General features: G+C 39.0%; 1 protein-coding gene across 2 annotated transcripts in view; it reads left to right on the forward strand.

The window, feature by feature from the left end:
* trrap (transformation/transcription domain-associated protein) overlaps positions 1-21,684 on the forward strand; it is a 223,741-nt gene that overhangs the window by 114,599 nt on the left and 87,458 nt on the right. For both annotated transcript variants that reach the window (XM_072559829.1, XM_072559830.1), the window contains exons 44-48: positions 854-1,067; positions 1,156-1,281; positions 7,098-7,244; positions 16,145-16,344; positions 21,382-21,503. In XM_072559829.1, the coding sequence (XP_072415930.1) occupies positions 854-1,067; positions 1,156-1,281; positions 7,098-7,244; positions 16,145-16,344; positions 21,382-21,503 (809 nt within the window). The remainder of the gene's footprint in view (positions 1-853; positions 1,068-1,155; positions 1,282-7,097; positions 7,245-16,144; positions 16,345-21,381; positions 21,504-21,684) is intronic.

The raw sequence follows: 21,684 nt of genomic DNA on the forward strand, positions 1-21,684 counted from the left end.
TTGTGAGATACTGTTTGTTCCTGTGGAACAAGTCTCAAATCACTGTGTGTGGTGTTGGGTATTAATGTTTTACTAAGGACTGCAAGATTCCAACAGGATAACAACACTACCTCTGGATTTATTGTACATTTTATAATCCCGCAGTTACCCTTCTGATTCAGCCTTTCTGAATTGAAGTGTGAATTAAAAGCAATGTACAGTGATTTTTCAAAATAACTTGAACCCAAGTTGAAATTCAAAGTTGTCCTGCTTGAATAATTGCAGTAATTGAGAAGTGTGTTACACAGTGCGGGGGCAAAATTCATTTTTATGCAGAATCTGTACTCGCACATAACCAAGATAAGAGAGGCTTTAATCTGGCTGGGTATTGGATGCCATATAATTGACATTCAGATAGGTACATTACATAATTTTTTCCAATAGTTTAGGAGAAATCTGTTTAGAAAGCACAAGGGAGCCAATATGCAGAATTATTTGATAATTTAATTAGCATTTCTGAAGAGGTTCAGTCATGTCCTTTACTTAGCAAGTTATCTTGTTGTTTGCTGTAAAGGAAAATCTCTTGTCAATTATAGCAGCATTTCAAGCATCAAAGGCTGGACAAATTACCATTTGTCTTTTTGACCTTTTCTATCCTATTAATTCCATTTTATACTGATAAGGGTGTGATCACTGATGATAATTAGTCGATAGAAAAAAATTAAAGCTTTACAAAAAGTAATCTGGTAACTTTGTCCAGTGCATTGACTGACTTGAGTTCTGTACTCTTAGTATAATTGGTAGTAAAATGATCCATGTGCATATTGAATGTTCTCTTTTCAAATCTGTACCTCAACTTTTTTATTGATTTTAGGAGCAACCCAATCAAGCCAACATGGCGAATATCTGTACAGGATTAGAGGTATTGAGCTTCCTGTTAACCGTGCTCCAGTCCTCTGCTATTCTTAGCAGTTTCAAGCCATTGCAACGAGGAATAGCAGCATGTATGACCTGCGGCAATAACAAGGTTCTGAGAGCTGTGCACACTCTGCTTTCCCGTCTAATGAGTGTGTTTCCGACAGAACCAAGTAGGTTACACAAGTGGAGAAGTGCAGCTTTTTAAAAAATATCTGATACTACTTTATTGTCAATGTTATGCACTTCCCTTTTCAACAGGTACTTCAAGTGTGGCTTCCAAATATGAGGAATTGGAGTGTCTTTATGCTGCAGTGGGAAAAGTGATTTATGAAGGCCTCACAAATTATGAGAAAGCAGCAAATACCAATCCAAATCAATTGTTTGGTAAGTCACTTCAGCAATTCAACTAGAATGACCAGCTGAAGGAATTAAACCTATAGTCTTTGGAGTTGAGGGGGGTGAGATACAATCTTACTGAAAAATTAGAGTGTCTGCAGAGGATTGACAGGCTATTTTCCCAGGTTGGAGAAGAAGTTAATCATTTAAGACTGAGGTGAAAAGAAATTTATTCATTCAAAAGATTGTGAAACTTTAGAGTTCTCTAACATTGTGTGTGAGAGGGTGAGAATGAGTTGGTGGTTAACATTTCATTGTTAAGTACATTCAATGCTGAGAGATTTTTGATCTCTCAGGAAATTGAGCAATATAGGGAACATGTAGAAAAGTTGTTTTGAATTAGTGGAAGAGCCATGATCAAAATGAATGGTGCAGTGTGCTTGAGAAACATTATGGTGTTTCCGGATGACATTTCCTGTGTCCTTGGGGCCTTTCCCAACATGAAACCTTTTCTAAATATTAGGGTGCATTGTAATCGGTGTATTGAGTTTTCTGTTAGCCGTGTTCCAGTCCTCTACTATTCTTAGCAGCTTCAAGGTTTTGCAACAAGGAGTAGCAGCATGCAAGACCTGTGGCAACAACAGGGTTCTGAGAGCCGTGCATGCTTTGCTTTCCCATTTAATGAGCATCTTTCCGATAGAATTAAGTATGTTACACGAGTGGAGGAGTACAGTTTTTTTTTAAACTGTAACTTTTGGAAATGTAACACTACCAGTAGATCTTTCTAGATTAACTGAATGGACAAAATTGTGGCAAAGGCATTTCAGTCAAGCAAAGTGTAAGGTCATTGACTTGGGATTCAAGAAAGATATATCAGAATATTTTCTAAATGGTGAAAGGTTAGAAACTGGAGATCCAAAATGACTGATGGTCCAAGCTGCATAAATAGTTAACATGTCATAAACACAGGACAACAGATGTTTGTAAATCCCTTCCACAAATGACAATCGATGATAGATGAATTATTAAATTTAAAACTTTTTTTTTGTTAACCAAAGTTTCAAGGGGATTGGCGATCTCAGTATGTATACTGTCAGGTTTCCTATTTATCAGGAAAATTCCATTTGCTTTGTACTGCTTTAGGCTTGAGGATATTTGAATTGTTTCTGACAGTGTATAGTCCTGTACTAAACATTATACTTTTAAGATGTGGTTAATACAATTGGAATAAGACCTCATTGTGAACTTAGACCAAATTGTAATTGTGTTCTAATGCCATAAGAGCTGTAAATCACTGGAGAGCTGCAAGAAGCAGTGTCATAACTGAGAATATTCCTCCAGACTGCCATTACCTTGTATTGCTGTTCAGCCATTATCTATTAAATGAACACATTCAGATCCTTTTTGTTTTTTGGCGAACTCCCACTGGTCATTTGTCATTCTTTTTCGAGTGTTACAGTTTCTATTGTCCCAGTCTGCTGCTTTAGTTAAAGATTTTAAACTTTTTCTCAAATATTCACATTTGTGAAAAGTTCTTTCACCTCTCATCCAGTTCTTGGTTCTTTTCCTGTGTTGTTCCAATGGATTACTTTCTATTTTCAGTTTATCCAGTAAGGAATCATAAATGTCGCAATTTATCGAGATATAAAGCTTTTCACCTAGGTTTTGGTGCTTGATTTGATTGAAACTGTCTGTTATAAAACTATAAATGTAGCAGTACCTGATCAGTTCAAAACGCTTGAGTTATTCAATATACATCTAGCCATCACTTTTAAGTATTGCTGTTGCGCTGATGAGTTGGTAGAGCCCTCACAATCTGGCATTGAATTAGCTCTGTCAGTAAAGCAGTTGTGAAATTGTATAACGGGTAACAATGCATTCTCCTCTAAATGGCAAATGTCCTTCACTGCTCAACTCAGTGATCAGTACCGGCAGATGTAATTTTAGTTTAAGAATTGGCAATTTGCTAGTTGTGAGCTTGTCAAATCCAAGTCTCCCAAGTACATCATTTAACACAGCCTGTGGTGCCCAAACGTCAGAGACATTTGGACCTAAGCATATGCTAGTCGTGGTGCATGCACTGACCTGTTAGAGTTAACATCTGATCAATTTTAACCTAGAGGTTGATCGTTTCACAGTGCATTTAGGACCTTCTGTGAGAGGCAAGAGCATTTGAACATTTTAAAACAAAAGGCTTGCTGAGTATAAAACATTTGTTTTGTGCATCTTTGCATCAAGCTTGTTTAACATTGTGTACAATTGATGAAAAGAAAATAAAGCAAGAATGCATTATGAAGCTTTTTGTTCTCTGGATATGGCAAGGGTAAATTAATTATGCACCTTGAGTCACTCTGGGAAAGTGGTGAGTCAATCAAGTGCTATCAAACAGCTGTCTTGTAGAGTTCAGAGAGAGAGGGTATTGGAGTGTCAGGTTCCTTTCTCTGAAGATCACTGTTACGCAATGTGAGTTTTTATGCTAATCAGGTGCTTTAGTGGCCAGTGTTTCTCATGTTAAATTCAGTATTTGAACACCTGACCTCTGGAATATTGGTCGAGCGTCATAACCACTGTACTACCACGTTGTCTGAAGGCAGAGTAATAAAGACATCACAATATTCAATTCCTGGACTTTGCAGTGTTCGTTAAGTCAAATCCATCCATTTCTGGTGAGCTAGAAATCCTGTCCCATTATGTGAAGAACTGGACTTCTACGGTTTTTAAATTTATTTGTTGGCCGTGGGCATCACTGGCTGACCAGCATTTATTGCCTGTTCCTAATTGCCTTTGCCTTTGCCTTTGACAAGGTAGTGGTGAACTGCCTTCTTGAACCACTGCAGTCCACCTGTTATGTTATGCGAGAGGCCTGTTTTCTCGTATTTAGAAGCTTTAGAGGGTGATCTGATAGAAGTCTTCAAGGTATATTAATAGGAAAAGACAGTGTAGATAAAGGTAAGCTATTTCGACTGGTTGTGAATTCTAGAACTAGGGGGCATAGTCTGAGAACTGGGTCAAGAGCATTCGGGAGAGAGGTTAGGAAGCACTTCTAGTTGCAAAGGATGGAAGATGTTTGGAACTCTCTGCTACAAACAGCAGTGGATGGTAGATTATTTGTTACTTTTTAAATCTCAGATTTTTTTGTTAAACAAGTTTAAGAAGGGATATAGACCAAGAGCAGGAATATTGAGTTAGGCCACAGATCCACTATAATCTCCATAAATGGCTTAAAGAGTTGAATGGTCTACTCTTGTTCTTATGTTAGTAAGAACAACAGGCAATTCTCTTGTATCCTGGCCAATATTCCTCCAAACTAAAGATTCACTGTTCATTTCAATGCTGTCTGCCTCCAGGAGAGCAGCCAGTGAATTGAAAGCACTTTATTCGTGCGATGTTTTATAGTCATAGAGATGTACAGCACAGAAACAGACCCTTCGATGCAATTCATCAATGCCAACCAGGTATCCTAACCTAATCTAGTTCTCTTTGTCAGCACTTGGCCCATATCCCTCTAAACCTTTCCTATTCATATATCCATCCAGATGCCATTTAAATGTTGCAATTTTACCAGTCTTCACCACTTCTGGCAGCTCATTCCATATACACACTACCCTCGGTGTGAAAAAGTTGCCCCTTAGGTCCCCTTTATATCTTTTCCCTCTCAACCTAAACCCTCTAGTTCTGGACCCCCCACCCTGGGGAAAGACTTTTTCTATTTACCCTACCCGTGCCCCTCATGATTTTATAAACCTCTGAGATTACCCCTCAGCCCCTGACCCTCCAGGGAAAACAGCCCCAGTTTGTTTGGCCTCTCCCTGTAGTTCAAGCACTCCAATCCTGTCAACATCCTTGTAAATCTTTTCTGAGCGCTTTCAAGCTTCACAACATCCTTCTGATAGGAAGGAGACCAGAATTGCATGCAATATTCCAAAAGTGGCCTAACAAATGTCCTTTTTCTCCCCAACCCCCCAAAAAACTCCTGACCAATAAAGGAAAGTATACAAAATGCCACCTTCACTATCCTATCTACCTGCAACTCTACTTTCAAGGAGCTATGAACCTGCACTCCCTAGGACCTTAGTATTAAGTGTATAGGTCCTGCTCTGAGTTGCTTTCCTAAAATGCAGCACCTTGCATTTATCTAAATTAAACTCCATCTGCCACTCCTCAGCCCCTTGGCCCATTTGCAGCAAAGCTCATTGATGGGCACTGGCAGCGAGTGGTAGACCAGTCCAGGGCATCAGTCACAGAGTTACACAGAGACAGGGTCTGTCGAGGGTGGGGGTTACATAGGAACAGGGTCTGTCTGGGTTGTAATCTGAGGTAACCTCCTTCACTGTACACTACACCTCCAATTTTGATGTCATCTGCAAACTTACTATAACTATAGTGTTTTTGAGACATTTAAAAGTTGGGTGAAGTGCTCTGTGAGATCTTCTGGCTCAATTCTGAGCCTAATGAGAAATCAGTGAGTTATTCAAGATGAGCCATAAAGTATTGTATAATTTAAGAACTAGAATTCCTACAATGTGGAAACAGGCTCTTCGGCCCAACAAGTCCATACCGACCTGCCGAAGAGTAACCCACCAGACCCATTCCCCAATCCTATTTTCCTGTATTTACTCCTGACTAATGCACCTAACTTGCATACCCCTGAACACTATGGACAATTTAGCATGGCCAATTCACCTAACCTGCACATCTTTGGATTGTGGGAGGAAACCAGAACACCCGGAGGAAGCCCACGCAGACACAGGGCGAATGTGCAAACTCCACACTGACAGTCCCCGAGGCTGAACCCGGGTCCCTGGCGCTCTGGGGAAGCTGCACGAACCTCTGAGCCACTGTACCACCTAAGAAGTCAGTTCATGGGGCATTGCATCTATTGTGAAGATTGGGCAGACCTTCTAGTATAAAATAATGGAAAGCAAAAAGATGTGACATAGATTCTTATTGAAACTGCAGACTTATCGTTTGTATTTTTGGTACATGTTGCAGAAGCTTAGATTGCTTGCATAACTGCTAAAAGATTTCTAGAATAATGTAGTGCAAGCATCTTTCTAAGAGCTATCCAATTAGTCTTCCACTGCTGTTCTTTTTGTGTAACTCTGCAGATTTTTCCTCATATACTATTTACCTAATTTCCTGTTGAAAGTTCAAATGCAAATAAATTCGGTGTTTTCAAGGTAGCACTTTCTGGATCAGCATAACTCATTGTGTGAAATTACTTGAGAGAGCTACCCAATTAGTCTTTCAGCTCTGCTCTTTTCCCCACTGCTCTGCAGATTTTCCCTTTGGTACTTATCCAGTTCTTTATGAAACTTATCATTAAACCTGCTTCAAAAACAGAAGTTGCTGGATGTTAACTTTGATTTCTCTCCACAGATGCTGTCAGACCTGCTGAGCTTTTCCAGCAACTTCTGTTTTTGAAGCAGATTTACAGATTCCACAGCTCTTTCAGTTCTTATTAAATTTGCTTCCACTGACTTTTTTTTTTCAGGCATAACTTGATACATCTTTAGAAATGTCATTTATCTCCCCAGTGGCTCTTTTGCCAGTTATCTGAAACCAGTTATCTGGTTAATAACTTTTCAGTTAGTGAAAACTAACTCTCTACCCACTCTTAAAGAAAAAAAATGCCTCTATTAAATCTCCTCTTAACTGTTTCTGCTGTAAGGAGAATGATTCCAACTTCAGTTTGAAGTTTGCTCCTCTTGGTACCATCTTCTGTCTCTTTTATACCTTTTAAGACCTGGGCATCAAAACTGAATTGAACACACTGCTGCAGCTGAAACATAACCAGTGTTTCGTAAAGGTTTTGCATAACTTTCTTGATTCTAATCTTACACCATTGTCTTTTTGAACTTCAGGCACCCTGATGATCCTGAAGTCTGCTTGCAGCAATAACCCCAGCTACATTGATCGGCTCATCTCTGTCTTCATGCGATCTCTGCAGAAGATGGTGAGAGACCATCTGAACCCACAGACAACCCAAGGGCCATCTGAAACCAGTACAGGTAATGACATTGCTTTTAATATTTGTTTCTTCTGATGAGGTTGGAAAGGGAGTCTGAAAGTAATTTATTGTACTGCTATTATAATAAAGCAAAATGTACTGCTCCAATAAATAGGAGAGAATATGATTTATCTTCTGACGAGGTAAAGTGTACTGCCTTTTCCAGCAGTTCAATTTGTTCTGTAGGCCAATGCAATTTTTATTCTGTAGTATGAAGATTTCAGAAAAATAAAGGGAGTTGATTATATAAATATTTCAAACTTCACAATGTATACTTTGTTCACAAACCTAATGAAAACATATCAATGGGTTTTATATAAAATCGACGTACTGTCCAAGACTGATTTGAAAATGTTCAATGTGGGGGGGAGTGGAGGGAGGGAGGGAGGGAGGAGAGAGAGAGAGAATGGGATCTCATTGAAACTTCCAGAATACAGAGGCCTGAATAGAATTGGCACGACGAAGATGTTTCCATGAGTAGGAGACACTGCGACCTGAGGGCACAGCCTCAGAATGAAGGGACGACCTTTTAGAACTGAGATGAGGAGGAATTTCTTCAACCATAGTGTGGTTAATCTGTAGAATTCATTGCTCAGAAGGCTATGGAGGCCAAGTCACAATGTATTTAACACAAATAGATTCTTGATTAGTTGGGCAGTCAAGGGTTACAGGGAGAAGGCAGGAGAATGAGGTTGAAAAATGTATCAGCCACGATGAAATAGTGGGGCAGACAAATTGGGCTAAATGGCCTAATTCTGCTCATAGATCTTATGGTCTTGGAGTGTCAAGGTGATGTCTCTGTAGTTATAGCTACGCAGTGTCTTAATTGTTTTGAGAACTCATGAAGCAATTTTCACTTTTCTTAAACACTCATTACAGAAATGTCTTGGGCACTTCAGCAAATGGATTGTGGATAGAAAGTGGACAGGGAACTGGATGGGTGGTGATCAACCAGAAGGGATTAGATTTGAGACACAAATTTGTCTGAAAGATATTTAGAAGTGATGAAGATGCTGTTGGGAGGTAGTAGGATCAATATCTGAAGGAACTGCCATTGGTTGTTCATCTGGAAGATTATAATAATCTGGTCTTCTGAATGCGAAGGTCAGCACTAGGAAAATAGGGTTTAAAATGGAGGTTGACAGTTTTAAATATTGGCAAGGCCCTCCCCTGTTTTCTTGCAAACTACGTCATGAGATATTGTGCACTCCCCTGAGGTTTAATATCTCATCTGGGCGATGGCACTTCCACCACTGCATCATGCCCTTAGGACTGGCATGGAAGAATGGTGGGACTTCAACTGACAACTTCTGACTTGAGGCGAACACTACCGTTGAACAGTTTTGACTCTTATTGCTGTCGTCTTAGCAGTGTTCAGCTAATAAAACAGCCAAGGCAGAGACTTTTACTATTGTCTATAGTGTGGATGTTTGGCAAGGATAAGATTGAACACAAGTGTAGTGATGGCTCCCATAACATTGGCTGAATAAACTTGCCAACACACAGCTGATTTTATGGCGAATGAACATTTGGATGAAGTTGCACTGCGAAAGGAATGACTTTCAAGGCAGAAGAAATTTAGTGGTGGAGGGGAGTATGAAAGAAGGATATGAATCATTTTGTTTTGTGTTGCAGGCATAAGTTTGCCATTGGGAAGTTGATGTTTGGCAAAGATGAAAGGTAGATGAATACCATTTAAGCTGCCTTATCAGTTCTAGAACATGGAACTTAATTTAAGAGTTTCAAACATGTTTGCTAGTGGATTAATGTGCCTGAAGCAAACTCCAGTAATAGATCAGCCATAAATGTTAATTAGACTGCCTCTGCAATAACAGCAATTTATCACGTTATAAAGATAGTAAAATTTCAACATGCTTTCAAATCTAAATTTAATTTTCTATAGATTGATGGTACACATTTCAAAGCACGTCATATAGATGCCTCTTCCCTCCCTTTTCTAAAATCTCTGAAAGAAAATGCCCTCAGTTCACAGGCAGCAAGCCCCAAACTTTCAACAATATTTATAGCCTTAGGTTTCACATCCTGAACTGTTGCTCAAGATGCCCATAAGATGTGGGTGAAGAGTATGCTATTTAACCCATCCAGTCTTTTCTGCCATTCAGTGAGATCCTGACTGATTTGATAATCCTCAACTTCACTTTCCTGTCTTTTACCAATAACCTTTGATTCTGGCTGTGAAATTTGGCCAGTACATAAACACCACTTCAAGGCCCTTGGTAAATACCATCTGTGCTGTTTGCGATGAATTCTTTGCTTCATCTGGAAGGACAAGCATACGACCGTTGGTGTCTTCGAAGCAGCTAATGGCACCAGTATCCAGACTATGATCATTCAAGACCTCCAGGCTTGCCATGTGCTTCGGATGCCTGAGTTTTGACTGCTAAAGCAAATCATTTTTGCTCCAGGGAGGCACTCAAATGAGAGGGTTCCAAAGCAAGAGTTTCAAAGAAAGCTTCCCTCAAGAAATGCAACATGTGGGAGTTCCTGATTCAGAGAAACCAACATGGAGGAAGCTCCTGTATGAAGGGGCACAGTTCTTTGAGAATACCTGTTGACAGAAGATGAACCGGAGAAAGGAATACCAGAGATCTTGAGACCAAGGACCAATTTCACCTCCGGAAAACACCTGCCAAATGTGGGTGGCTGGAGATGCAACTCTTAGTTGGATTCATCAGCCATGCAAGGACCCACAGAAAGCCATGACCCGTACATGGAATTTCCTCAGTGGAAAGTCATACTTGTTAATGAGTGATTGCCAATGACAGTGACGATTCTCTTGCTGAGGCAAAATCTGTCTTTCTTGTCCTTGAATATCATTAACACACAGCCTCTACACTTCTCTGCAGTAAAGAATTGTACCAATTCATTACCCTCTGGGCGAAGTGATTCCTTACAGGGCAAGCCTTTAGTCTGAGATTATGCTTTCTGGTCCTGGACTTTCCCTCTCTGAATCTACCCTGTTAAACCTCATTAGAATCCTGTACGTATCAAAATGTCACTTTTCTCATTTTTCTAAATAGAATGCCGGCCCAACTGACTCGACCAAAATGTATATCTTCACATTTACCAGCATTACATTCCACCTGCCACGTTTTTGTCCATTCACCTAACCTGTCTATGTCCCTCTGTAGACTCTGTGTCATCCTCACCACTTTACTTCCCACCTATATTAGTGGGCGGCACAGTGGTTAGCACTGCTGCCTCACAGCGCCTGAGACCCAGGTTCAATTCCCGCCTCAGGCGACTGACTGTGTGGAGTTTGCACGTTCTCCCCGTGTCTGCGTGGGTTTCCTCCGGGTGCTCCGGTTTCCTCCCACAGTCCAAAGATGTGCAGGCCAGGTGAATTGGCCATGCTAAATTGCCCATAGTGTTAGGTAAGGGGTAAATGTAGATGTAGATGTAGATGTAGGGGTATGGGTGGGTTACGCTTCGGCGGGGCGGTGTGGACTTGTTGGGCCGAAGGGCCTGTTTCCACACTGTAAGTAATCTAATCTAATCTAATCTATATTTGTTATCTGCAAACTTGAGGACTTTCACTTCCTACATCCAAGTCATTAATACATGTTGTGGTCCCAGCACTGATCCTGGTTGCACTCCACTGGTTTTAAGTTGCCATCTTGAAAAATGCCCCCTCTTCTAACTCTGTCTTCAATTAGTTAGCAATCCTCTATCTACACCAATATACTACCCTCGAAGCCACAGGCTGTTTTCTTAAGTAGCCTAATGTGCACTACTTTATCAGAAGTCTTTTGCAATCTAAATATGCTATAACTACTGTTTGCTCTTTATCAATCCTGCTTGGTACATCTGATATTGTCAATAATATCTGTTTTAAATATTATAAATTAGAATCACAGAAAATTAATAGCTTTTGTAAGGTTGATTAATGAGGCTATATCCTTAAATTTGTCAGACTTGTCATTTGTTGGAGTTGGGAGGTCATGTTGCGGCTGTACAGGACATTGGATAGGCCACTGTTGGAATATTGCGTGCAATTCTGGTCTCCTTCCTATCGGAAAGATGTTGTGAAATTTGAAATGGTTCAGAAAAGATTTACAAGGATGTTGCCAGGGTTGGAGGATGTGAGCTACAGGGAGAGGCTGAACAGGCTGGGGCTGTTTTCCCTGGAGCATCGGAGGCTGAGGGATGACCTTATAGAGGTTTACAAAATTATTAGGGGCATGGATAGGGTAAATAGGCAAAGTCTTTTCCCTGGGGTGGGGGAATCCAGAATTGGAGGGCATAGGTTTAGGGTGAGAGGCGAAAGATATAAAAGAGACGTATGGGGCAACTTGTTCACGCAGAGGGCGGTGCGTGTATGGAATGAGCTGCCAGAGGATGTGGTGGAGGCTCGTACAATTGCAACATTTTAAAAGCATTTGGATGGGTATATGAATAGGAAGTGTTTGGAGGGATATGGGCCGGGTGGGACTAGATTGGGTTGGGATATCTGGTCGGCATGGGCGGGTTGGACCGAAGGGTCTTTCCATGCTGTACATCTGACATCAATTAGGAGAGAAAAAGATGCAAGTTGTAACATTATTTTATGCCAAAGTACTGCTGCAGACTTTATTCTGTAATAATTATTGTGACTTACTAATATGTTTAAATTCTAGGATTGACCATGGGGTAATGTATGTTGTTTCTGACAATAAAGGTTGTAACAAACAACAAATGAAGATTTTTCTTGGTATGAGGCTGAAGAAATTATAGCGCTATTTTGCGCTGCTGTATAGCAGAAAACAATAATGATCTACAACTGCAATCTGTCAGAAGAAAGTGCAAGAGGAATGATGTAAATTCTTAATTATTGCAACAGAAGGGTAATTTTGTCAGAATGTGTGAAGCAAGTAGGATCGCGAAATGAGTACTATGTGTCGCCTGGAGTCTACACAGGGCGAAAGGACAGCAAGAGCTAGCAATGTAATCATTTTACTTGTATTTGCAAAGCAATTTGTGGATGATAGGTTTAAGCATTCATTATGTTTAGTGGCTACAGGCGACATTGTCAATAATTTCTGTTTTCGATATTGTAAATTAGAATCACAGAAAATTAATAGCTTTTGTAAAGTTGATTAATTAAGCTACATGCTTTTCACTTTTGTCCTGAAGCCAAGCACACCTTGACTTATGCAGGCAATCCTAACAGTTTGGAACTGGTGTTTGATGAATGGTCTTTTTTTCATTTTTGGCTCTTGTGACCCAGAGTTCATATCAAACCCAGACAGCTGGGATGAAAATCTGTTTCCACTAAACTCTCAGCCACTTTAGTGGGCTCTAACATCTACGATTCATCGAGGCCCTGAACTTAATCCCAGGGTGACGAGGGTTATCTCAGAACTGGGTTCAGGCCAATTAGATGGAGGCTGCCTACTACCAACAGAGTGCCTACTATCCCATCTGTTTTAGCTGGACTAGGAAATGACACCAATTATTTAGTCATATCACAAGCCAAGGGAAGACAGTGGGACTTGGTTGATCTCTGATTTTCAGTACACTGTGTTAGCCAAGGCTTAGTGGATGGCACTGTCATCTTTTGAGTCTGAAGTTAGTGGGTTGAAGACCCAATCCTAAGACTGGAAATCAGGGTTGACATGTCTGTGCAATTCTGAGGGAATGCTGCACTGTTGGGGGTGCCCTCTTTCAGATGCGAATGAGAATTGCATTTGCAGTCTCAAGTGAACATTAGATCTGATGGCACTACTTTTGAATTCTTTATGGAGTCCTCGCTATGTTTTCCCCCCCATTGACATAAAAGATCTAGTCGTCGTCATCATTACACTGCTTTTGTGGGAATTGCCTGCTTTATTTCCTACAACTACAACCTAGAGTGACTTAGACTTTGAAAAAAAATGCTTAATTGCTTAAATGTTTTGTGGTCATTAAAGGCACCACTAATTGTAGCAATTTTCATTCATCTTCAATTTATTTGTGTAGCAATATGAGATTCTTATTAACCAGTTTTAATAACCATAATTTTTTTCATTGTTTTGAAAATTGGCTTCAGATTTTGAAATGTTTTAATTTTAAACACAAAAGTTTCATGATGCTTGAAATTGCATTGTGTTAATAGTGGAAATAATGGTTAGTATTTCTGAATTTTTTTCATTGTGTATAATTAATGCAACATCATGAAGTGTATTAATGTGAGGCTCAAATCGTGAGTGGATCAAAGCAAACAAAATCTATTCCCACTGAAGTTGCTGGATGATGATCCCATTGGGGAATTTCAGTAATTGACTTGGCATGTTTGAATAATACCTCATTTGACATATCCTTCTGCTTCCAAAGAAAATTATAATTAGCAGCTAAACTGTGTCTCTTGGCCAAAAATATGAAAATGTTGAATCAAGATTTTAACTTAGATTGCTAATTTTCTTTTATGCTTCATTGTTTTATGTTGTAATTATAAACATAATCCCAAACTTGACGAAAGTGAAAAGTTACCTTGTATTAATATTTAATGTCAGCAGTTTTTGTCCATGTGAAATCCCTCCAAAGTAGGATCTCACTGTGAATTGTTTTCCACCTTTGATTTTTTTAAAATAGCCCATTTGAGAGATTCTGGGAGGTCTTGGTTTTACTGCTCCAAAGTGCTGTGGCCTCCTTCAGCCAATTTCTTGCAGAAGTGACTTACACTACTTAATTTTAAATAATTGCATTGTAGTACAGAATTTAACAGTGCTAAAGAGACCTGAAGTTGAAGCCTCTCCTTTTCCTCAGGTGTTGCATGTCACTGACTGGCCTGTCATGCATCTGCCCACCTCTTCTTCTTACTATTGGTGATCATGTCTCAAACCATCTAAAGGATTTTCCTCTCTCAAATCTGTTGCCTCTTTGACTCCCTCTCCTTATTTATGATCCTCCTCGAAAGTGAACCTCATTGAACAAGATATGGTCACCACCCTAATATCTGCAGATTTTTCTTGGGAGAGTCCACATTCGACTAAAAGTGCTTCTTTTGTACAATTAAGAGACTATACCAAATTTATAAAGTTCACAAAAAGCACCTAACTTCATATCAAATGGAAGTTATAATTTGCCAGATGAGATGATCCTGTATTATAACAATCAATATATTTAAATATATTTCAGTGGCCATGAAACACTTTTTGCAATGTTCAGTAATGGCGAGAGGTGTTATATAGTTAAGTCTTTCCTTTCTCAATTTCTTGCAGAAGTTATTTACACTACTTAATTGTAAATAATTGCATGGTAGTCCAGAACTTAAACAGTGCTAAAGAGACCTGATGTTGAAGCTTTTTGTCTTGCACTCAATAGTTATGAAATATAACAAAGCTAATTAGTAAGGAAACAACAATTTATGTAGAATGAGAAGAGGAAGCTGGTTGGGGGTTAGTTGGCATGGAGATACAGTAGATAACTGATAACTATTTTAGTTTACCATTTAGATTCAAATAGGCAGGTCAACCTTGAGTCATTCTTACCCAACTAAAAACCTTAAAATGGTTTCCATTGTAATTCTTGGTACAATCAAGATTATTTAGTAAATGTTGCCAGATGGCCGAATCACATCTATCATAAAGTCATGCAATTGAAAAACACAGAAGCGGACTCTTCGGTCCAGTTCGACCATACTGACCAGATATCTTAAACTGATCTAATCCCATTTGCCAGGTCTGAGCCCATATCTCTCTAACCCTTTCCTACTCAGGCTCCCATCCAGATGCCTTTTAAATGTTGTAATTGTATCAGCTTCCACCACTTCCTCAGGCAGCTCATTCCATAAATGCACCACTTTTGTGCTGTCTGAAAAAGTTACCCCTTAAGTCCCTTTTAAATCTTTCCCCTCTTTAAACCTTTGCCCTCTAGTTTTGGAACCCCCTACCTGAGGAAACAAACTGTGGCTAGTCACGCTATCTATGCCCCTCATGATATTATAAACTTGTTTAAGGTCACCCTCAGCTTGGATTTGCAGTGGAATTCTTGTGCATGCAAGAAACTACATTTGTTCACACATGGGACCCTGTTCTTGTAGGTAAAGGAATATGTCCACATATTACATCTTTTTTTCACTGAGGAAAGCGCAGTAGAGACAGCAAATCCTTGCTGTATCTGTCAGCGGCCTGATCAGTCAGTTGACTTGCCTGGTTTGAGTTAATCAATTAACTGGGACAGGTAATAGTTTCTACATTGTCTCAATGCCAACCATATAAATCAATTAATACCTTCTTTGTCAGGTTTGATAAATTGTTTCCATTTTAATGTTGGTTCTCTTGGCATTCCTGTCCTAGTGAGTGCAAGAGAAAAGGCTTTGATTTAATGACTCTTTTTAATACTTCAATCTCAGTTGGGGGTGAAAGGGGGATTAGGGTGGGTATTTTTTTATATGCCACCATGGACATGATGGACTGAATGCCCTGTTTCTGTGCCATAAATCTCCTCATGTTTCTGTGATTTCCTTGATCCTGGGCATTAACCATGCCACTAGATGGTGCACTATGCAGAACTCTTGTTTGCATTTAATTTTTTATTATTATATTAGATTACTTACAATGTGGAAACAGGCCCTTCGGCCCAACAAGTCAACACCGACCCACCGAAATGTAACTCACCCAGACCCATTCCCCTACATTTACCCCTTCACCTAACACTACGGGCAATTTAGCATGGCCAATTCACCTAACCTGCACATTTTTGGACTGTGGGAGGAAACTTTAATTGTTTGAAAGTACAGGCTTCTTGTTCAGTGAAGCATAATATCTGGAATGATAAATTTCTGAAGTTAAGAGTAAAATACTAAAAATGCTAACCATTGTCTTGCTCTGTAATTTAAAGTTCTAGCTGTGTCTCACCATTATATTATGTGGACTATGCAGTGTTCTTTTTTCCTGAATTGTTTTAACAACTATGTTTCAGTCACTGTTGAACTGATAATGTTAAGTCTGGAACTTGTGAAAACGCGTCTTGCTGTAATGAGCATGGAGATGAGGAAGAATTTTATTCAAGTCATCCTGACCTCTCTCATTGAGAAATCCTCCGATGCCAAGATTTTGCGAGCTGTGGTGAAAATAGTGGAGGAGTGGGTGAAGAATAATTCCCCAATGGCAGTAAATCAGGTGAGAATGCTTCAACAACAAATAGGTAACACTTGATCAAAATCAAGGTTGGTGTGATTGAGTGCCAAAATTTCATTTGCGATTTGCAAAATTTATTTTCAGAAGCTCTGCAATATAAGTGTAATATGTGATATAAATCCAAATTTAACTAAAAGTTTTGTCCAGGTAACATTTGTTGATTTTTGCCCTTGAATAATGTAAAACTTTAATATGATTGTTAATGATAACTAGCTGTTAAAATCTAGTTAATACAACTGAAAGGCTTACAAGGCCATTTAATTGTGAACTGCATTGTTGAGAGTTTGATGTCAGATGAATACCTGACTAAGCCAGAACGAGTGAACGAAATGGGCTTTTACAACAAGTGACAACCAGCCAGTTTTTAAAAACCACTACCTTTCTGTTAAAAAGATCTTAACGTATATCCATTTTATATTTCTGTGATTTCAACACCTAAGAAGACAAATGACATTTGCATCCCCATTTAAGAAGACCAGTATGCAATTAAGCAGACACTTGAAGCAAAACCTACAATTTTGCTTCTGTTTTTTCCCTTTTTTTAACACCAGGTGACTTTAAGGATACTTGTGGTGTCTTGACACCTTGAACAAATGAGTTTTCTCAGTGTGTGAGCCAATATGCCTATCACCTGATCACTGTTGCAGTGGGGCCCAATGTGGCCCGTCTATCTCCCACGTGTGCTCAATTTCCGGCCTGGATGTTTGGAAAGCAATGAGACTGGTGTAGTACTAATGTAGTAATCCAGAGGCCCAGAGTCATGCTCAGGATGTGGGTTCAAATCCTACTACTCTGACTTTCAAATTTGAATTCAAGTAATAAAACTGAAATTAAAACCTAGTCTAATGGTAACCATGAAATTATTGTCAATTGCTGTAAAAGCCCATTTCGTTCACTCATTCTGGCTTAGTCAGGTATTCATCTCACATCAAATTCTCAACAATGTGGTTCACAATTAAATGGCCTTGTAAGCCATTCAGTTGTAGTAAATCATAATAAAGTTTAACAGAATTAAACAGGATGGACCACTATCGTTATCAGAAAAGAAAATGACAGACTCATCCCTCATTTATTACTACCTGGAGGTTTGTGTCATAATTGGGAGACTCCAGACATCTCATTCACCATCCTGGCTGTGTTCCATCTCTAACGCCTAATTGTCTCCTCTTGACATGCAATAGCATCACTGAATTCCCCACTATTAACATTGTTTGGGTTACCATCAACCAGAAACTGAACTGGATGTGCCATTTAAATATTATGAGTACAAGACAGATAAGAAGTGAGGAATTCTGCAACAAATAATTCAACTCCAAACTCCACAATACCTGCCTATCAGCAGGGATGAGTCAGGAGTGTGATAAAATACTCTCCACTTGCAACTGCACCAACACTGAAAAAACTTAACACTACCTAGAGCCAAGCAGCCTCCTTCATTGGCACTGTATCTAATAAGTTCAACATTCATTCCTTTTATTACCAATGCAGTAGATGCATTACAATAACTCTCCAGCATTCTCTTGACTGAACCTTAAAAGCTCATGACTGTCAGCTGCAAGATCCACTCCAAGCCACACATCCTGGCCTGTCCCAGCTCCATTTGTCACCACCACTCCACAAGTCCAGGGACTGCAGTAGCTTGAGGAAGTAGTACATCTTCTGAAGATCAATTAGGGTGGGCAACAAATGTTGCCCACATCCAATGAAAGAACAAAAAAGAAATATTCCTAAGGCTGGAAAAGCTGAAACCAGTGCTTCTGCTACTAATTCCACATGGCTAACAGTCATAACTGCGGTTGTCATGTAGTTAAGCATTATGTGGTGCATCTAATTTACAAGCCATAATAATCTAAGTGCAGAGTATCAATAGACCAAGTTACTCCATTGTTACTCATCTGTTGATCTTAACCAAAGCATAAATCATCACTGATTTCTTGCTCTGCACATGGGAAATCAATGCAAGATAATTATCATTTGCAAATGAACTGTTACAACAGATTTTGTACATTAATAGTGTAAATGGATTCTATCCTAGCATGAGTAATTAAATGGACAAGAATAAAATTTGATATTAAATCATCAATTGCGATCTAATCATTGTCTTTTGACATTCACTGCAATTTGATTTTTTTTAAAAAGAAGTATACATAGTGAAACTTGCTTTATAAGACAGAAATAATTTCCGACTGGAGTGGGGAGGAAAGAAACCAATTAATTCTGCTCCACATTCTGACTACTGCATCACTCTTGATAACAAAATAACAACAGACATTCATAACGCCTTTAAAGCTAATAAAAACCCTTAATTGGTTTCATTGGCGAAGTAGGAAGCGAAAGAATAGACATTGAGCTGACACGTAGAGCCAGGAAGTGAGTTGAAAGCTTAGTTGTGAAGGTGGGTTTTGAGACAGTTATTTTTATTGGTGCAGAGGCAGAAGGGCTTGGGAGGGACATGTTAGCATTGACAGGTGAATGAAAGTGGGGAAGGGAGGAGAATGCATAAAAAGGCCTGTACTAGAGGAAGTTTAGTGAGATGGAGGTAGAGGAGAGCCAAGCCGGGAAATTTTAGTTTCATTTCATTGGAATACAGGTAGTCATCAAGGATAAGAGTGTTTGAATTTGATACAATTGAGGTTCTGACAGGCTGTTTTGAATATTAGTATCAGTGGAGAATGAGAGGCCAGTAAGGACGATGCTGGAGATACTGATATTTAGAAATCACAAAGAATGGTTGAGAGTTTAAGTAGTACTACTGGTATGGATGGAAACTGGAGATTTTTAATGGAGGTGGAAGTAATCAGTCTCTGAGATGGTCAAGCTGTAGAATTTGGAGTGCAATGTGATTTCGTCAAACCTGTGCACTTAATGTTTTAACAGTTTTTAACATGAGTTAATTTTTAATGTGGTTAGGGAGCTAATTAGAACAGTGTGTGCTAGCATTCAGAATGTTGAAGAAAACAGGAGATGCAGAAAAGATTAATGTGAATGGTTTCAAGGATAAAAACTTAATTTAGCCAGATAAAGTAGCGAAGCTGAGGCTACTCTTCCTGGAGAAGAGAGTGTTAGATTGAAGTCTTAAAATCATGAAGGCCTTGGACAGATTGGAGAGAAACTGGTTCCGTAGAAACATTGAGAGCCTGTTTTAAGGTGATTGTCCCCATTGCTGCTTTTGCCATGGGGAAAAGCGTTTTTAACACAGTGAATCGTTTGGATCTGGAAGCACTGCTTCAAAATATGTTAGAGGCAGATCTTGAGAATTGGTGATATTAGGTCTTCATTTATCAGTCCAGAAATTGTACTTCCTGACTCAAAACATGCATATTGCACCAATTTTTGTATTTGCTGGTGGCTTCCTTGATGGTGACATTCCTCCAGTTATTAGCTCCTTCTGGCGTGATTGCAACTTTAACTTTTGGTTCTTGTTGTTTGGGGCAAATAGCTTTGTCCTGCATTTCCATATCACTTTTTTCATGTTCGGTCAGCTCTTCACTTGGACAATTGTAAGGACCAGATTGTGACAACACACACACACTCCCAAGTACATGTGTCATCTGTTTCTGTGACTTGTTCAGATTTAAATGTGCAATCAGTGGCAATTAATGCACACTAATGGTTTTGTTCCCATACTATAAAATTACTTTGCCCATTATCCATAACCTTATATGGGCATTTCTACTTGTGTTTTGCTCATCGCTTTTGTAATATACCATGTTCAGTTACTAAAATTTAATTTAATTAACTCTTAAAATGTCCATAAACCTTGCTGAATTTTCTGTGAAACCTTAACTTTAATTAATTCCCTTTTCCCTGCATGCACAGCATTCAGGTAGTCAAAAAAAGAAAGTGGAGCTATTCTCTTCAGCTTGGGGGGTGGAGGAGAGGGAAGGTGTTCTGGTCACTCATTCCTAAAGGAATTTGAAGATTTAACTTGTGTCTACCTGTCCAATTCATTTTTCCATTGATCATAAAATTATACTTCATACTCGCAAAACATCAGTGGGATCTCATCCTGACACTTTTCAGTTGAGTTCGTTTATTGTTCTCCAAATCAATTCCAATTCTAATCTTCTGTTGGAAAAAAGCCTTACTTAACAATTTTTTCATCTTTACATGACCCATCATCTGCTGCCAATGCTTGTTTAGATATCAGCTTATTGGTCAGTCAGATGGAAACCAATGTCATTCTTTGTGAATAGAGTTTATCAACTGCTCACCCTTAACTCCTTCTACACTACTCTATCAATTAATTAATTGAATTAATCGAATCACCTGCCTAACTACTTGCTACATTAAATAGGATGCAAGAGGTTGCTTTAAGATGATATTGATTAGGTCAAGTGGTACTATGTCAAATGGGTGCTGAACACAGCCTTATGACAGACTAGACTGGAGCTATACCACATTGTGTTCAAAACTAAAGTGATATGCAGCCGCCTCTTGATGGCGTACTAATGTCATTTGTATGTCATGCAGTTAACTAAGAGCTCTCTGATCCACCTGACTGCTGAGTCATATGAGCATTTTACATCAAGTCATAAGAGCATCCCAGTTCACATTAATACAGTGCTCTGTTTATTAAATTCTGTCCTCTGGGTTAAGTGGTTTAGAACAGTGGACAATTATTTTCTTATGAGTTGAATGCTTATCAATTTCTGTTTTCAAATTACACGCCTATGCCTGCCATTTCCCATCTCCGGTGTAGTACTGTGCTGTCACGGACCTTCAGCTTGTGCTGAATGTGATTTGTTTTTTTAAAAAAGAAACCAGCTAACAGCAAATTTTGCTCACAATCAATGCTAGATTGGAATTCTATTTCAGAGGTGACTTGCTCTGTTACTAAAGTCACTACGTTTGACACTGGTTAATGTTATCATACCTCCCTGCCTATCTCTGGTTTGTTTCCAGTGATATGTTTATTCCTATCACTATTTTTCAAAGCTAAACATTGTGAATTTGTTCTTTGCATGTGGAGTAGAACAAAAAAATGGTGGAATGAATAATTTTCTATATTCTGTGCAGACACCTACATTGAGAGAGAAGTCCATTTTGCTGGTTAAAATGATGACTTACATTGAAAAACGCTTTCCAGATGACCTTGAATTAAATGCCCAGTTCTTGGACCTCGTTAACTATGTCTATAGGTAATTGTAGTAATTAATCAAAAATTACATTTCATTTATTTGCATACTTCTGACTTTGCACTGTGCTCTTGAGAGGCCAATGCAATTTATATTCTGTTTGAAAATGCAATATTGCTTAGTTTTTGTCTGTGTTCTAACTTATGTTCAACACAAAAATAGATTGCAACTATTTTTAATGAAA

The sequence above is a fragment of the Chiloscyllium punctatum genome, chromosome 40, assembly GCF_047496795.1.
Source record: "Chiloscyllium punctatum isolate Juve2018m chromosome 40, sChiPun1.3, whole genome shotgun sequence".
NCBI classification, from domain to species: domain Eukaryota; kingdom Metazoa; phylum Chordata; class Chondrichthyes; order Orectolobiformes; family Hemiscylliidae; genus Chiloscyllium; species Chiloscyllium punctatum.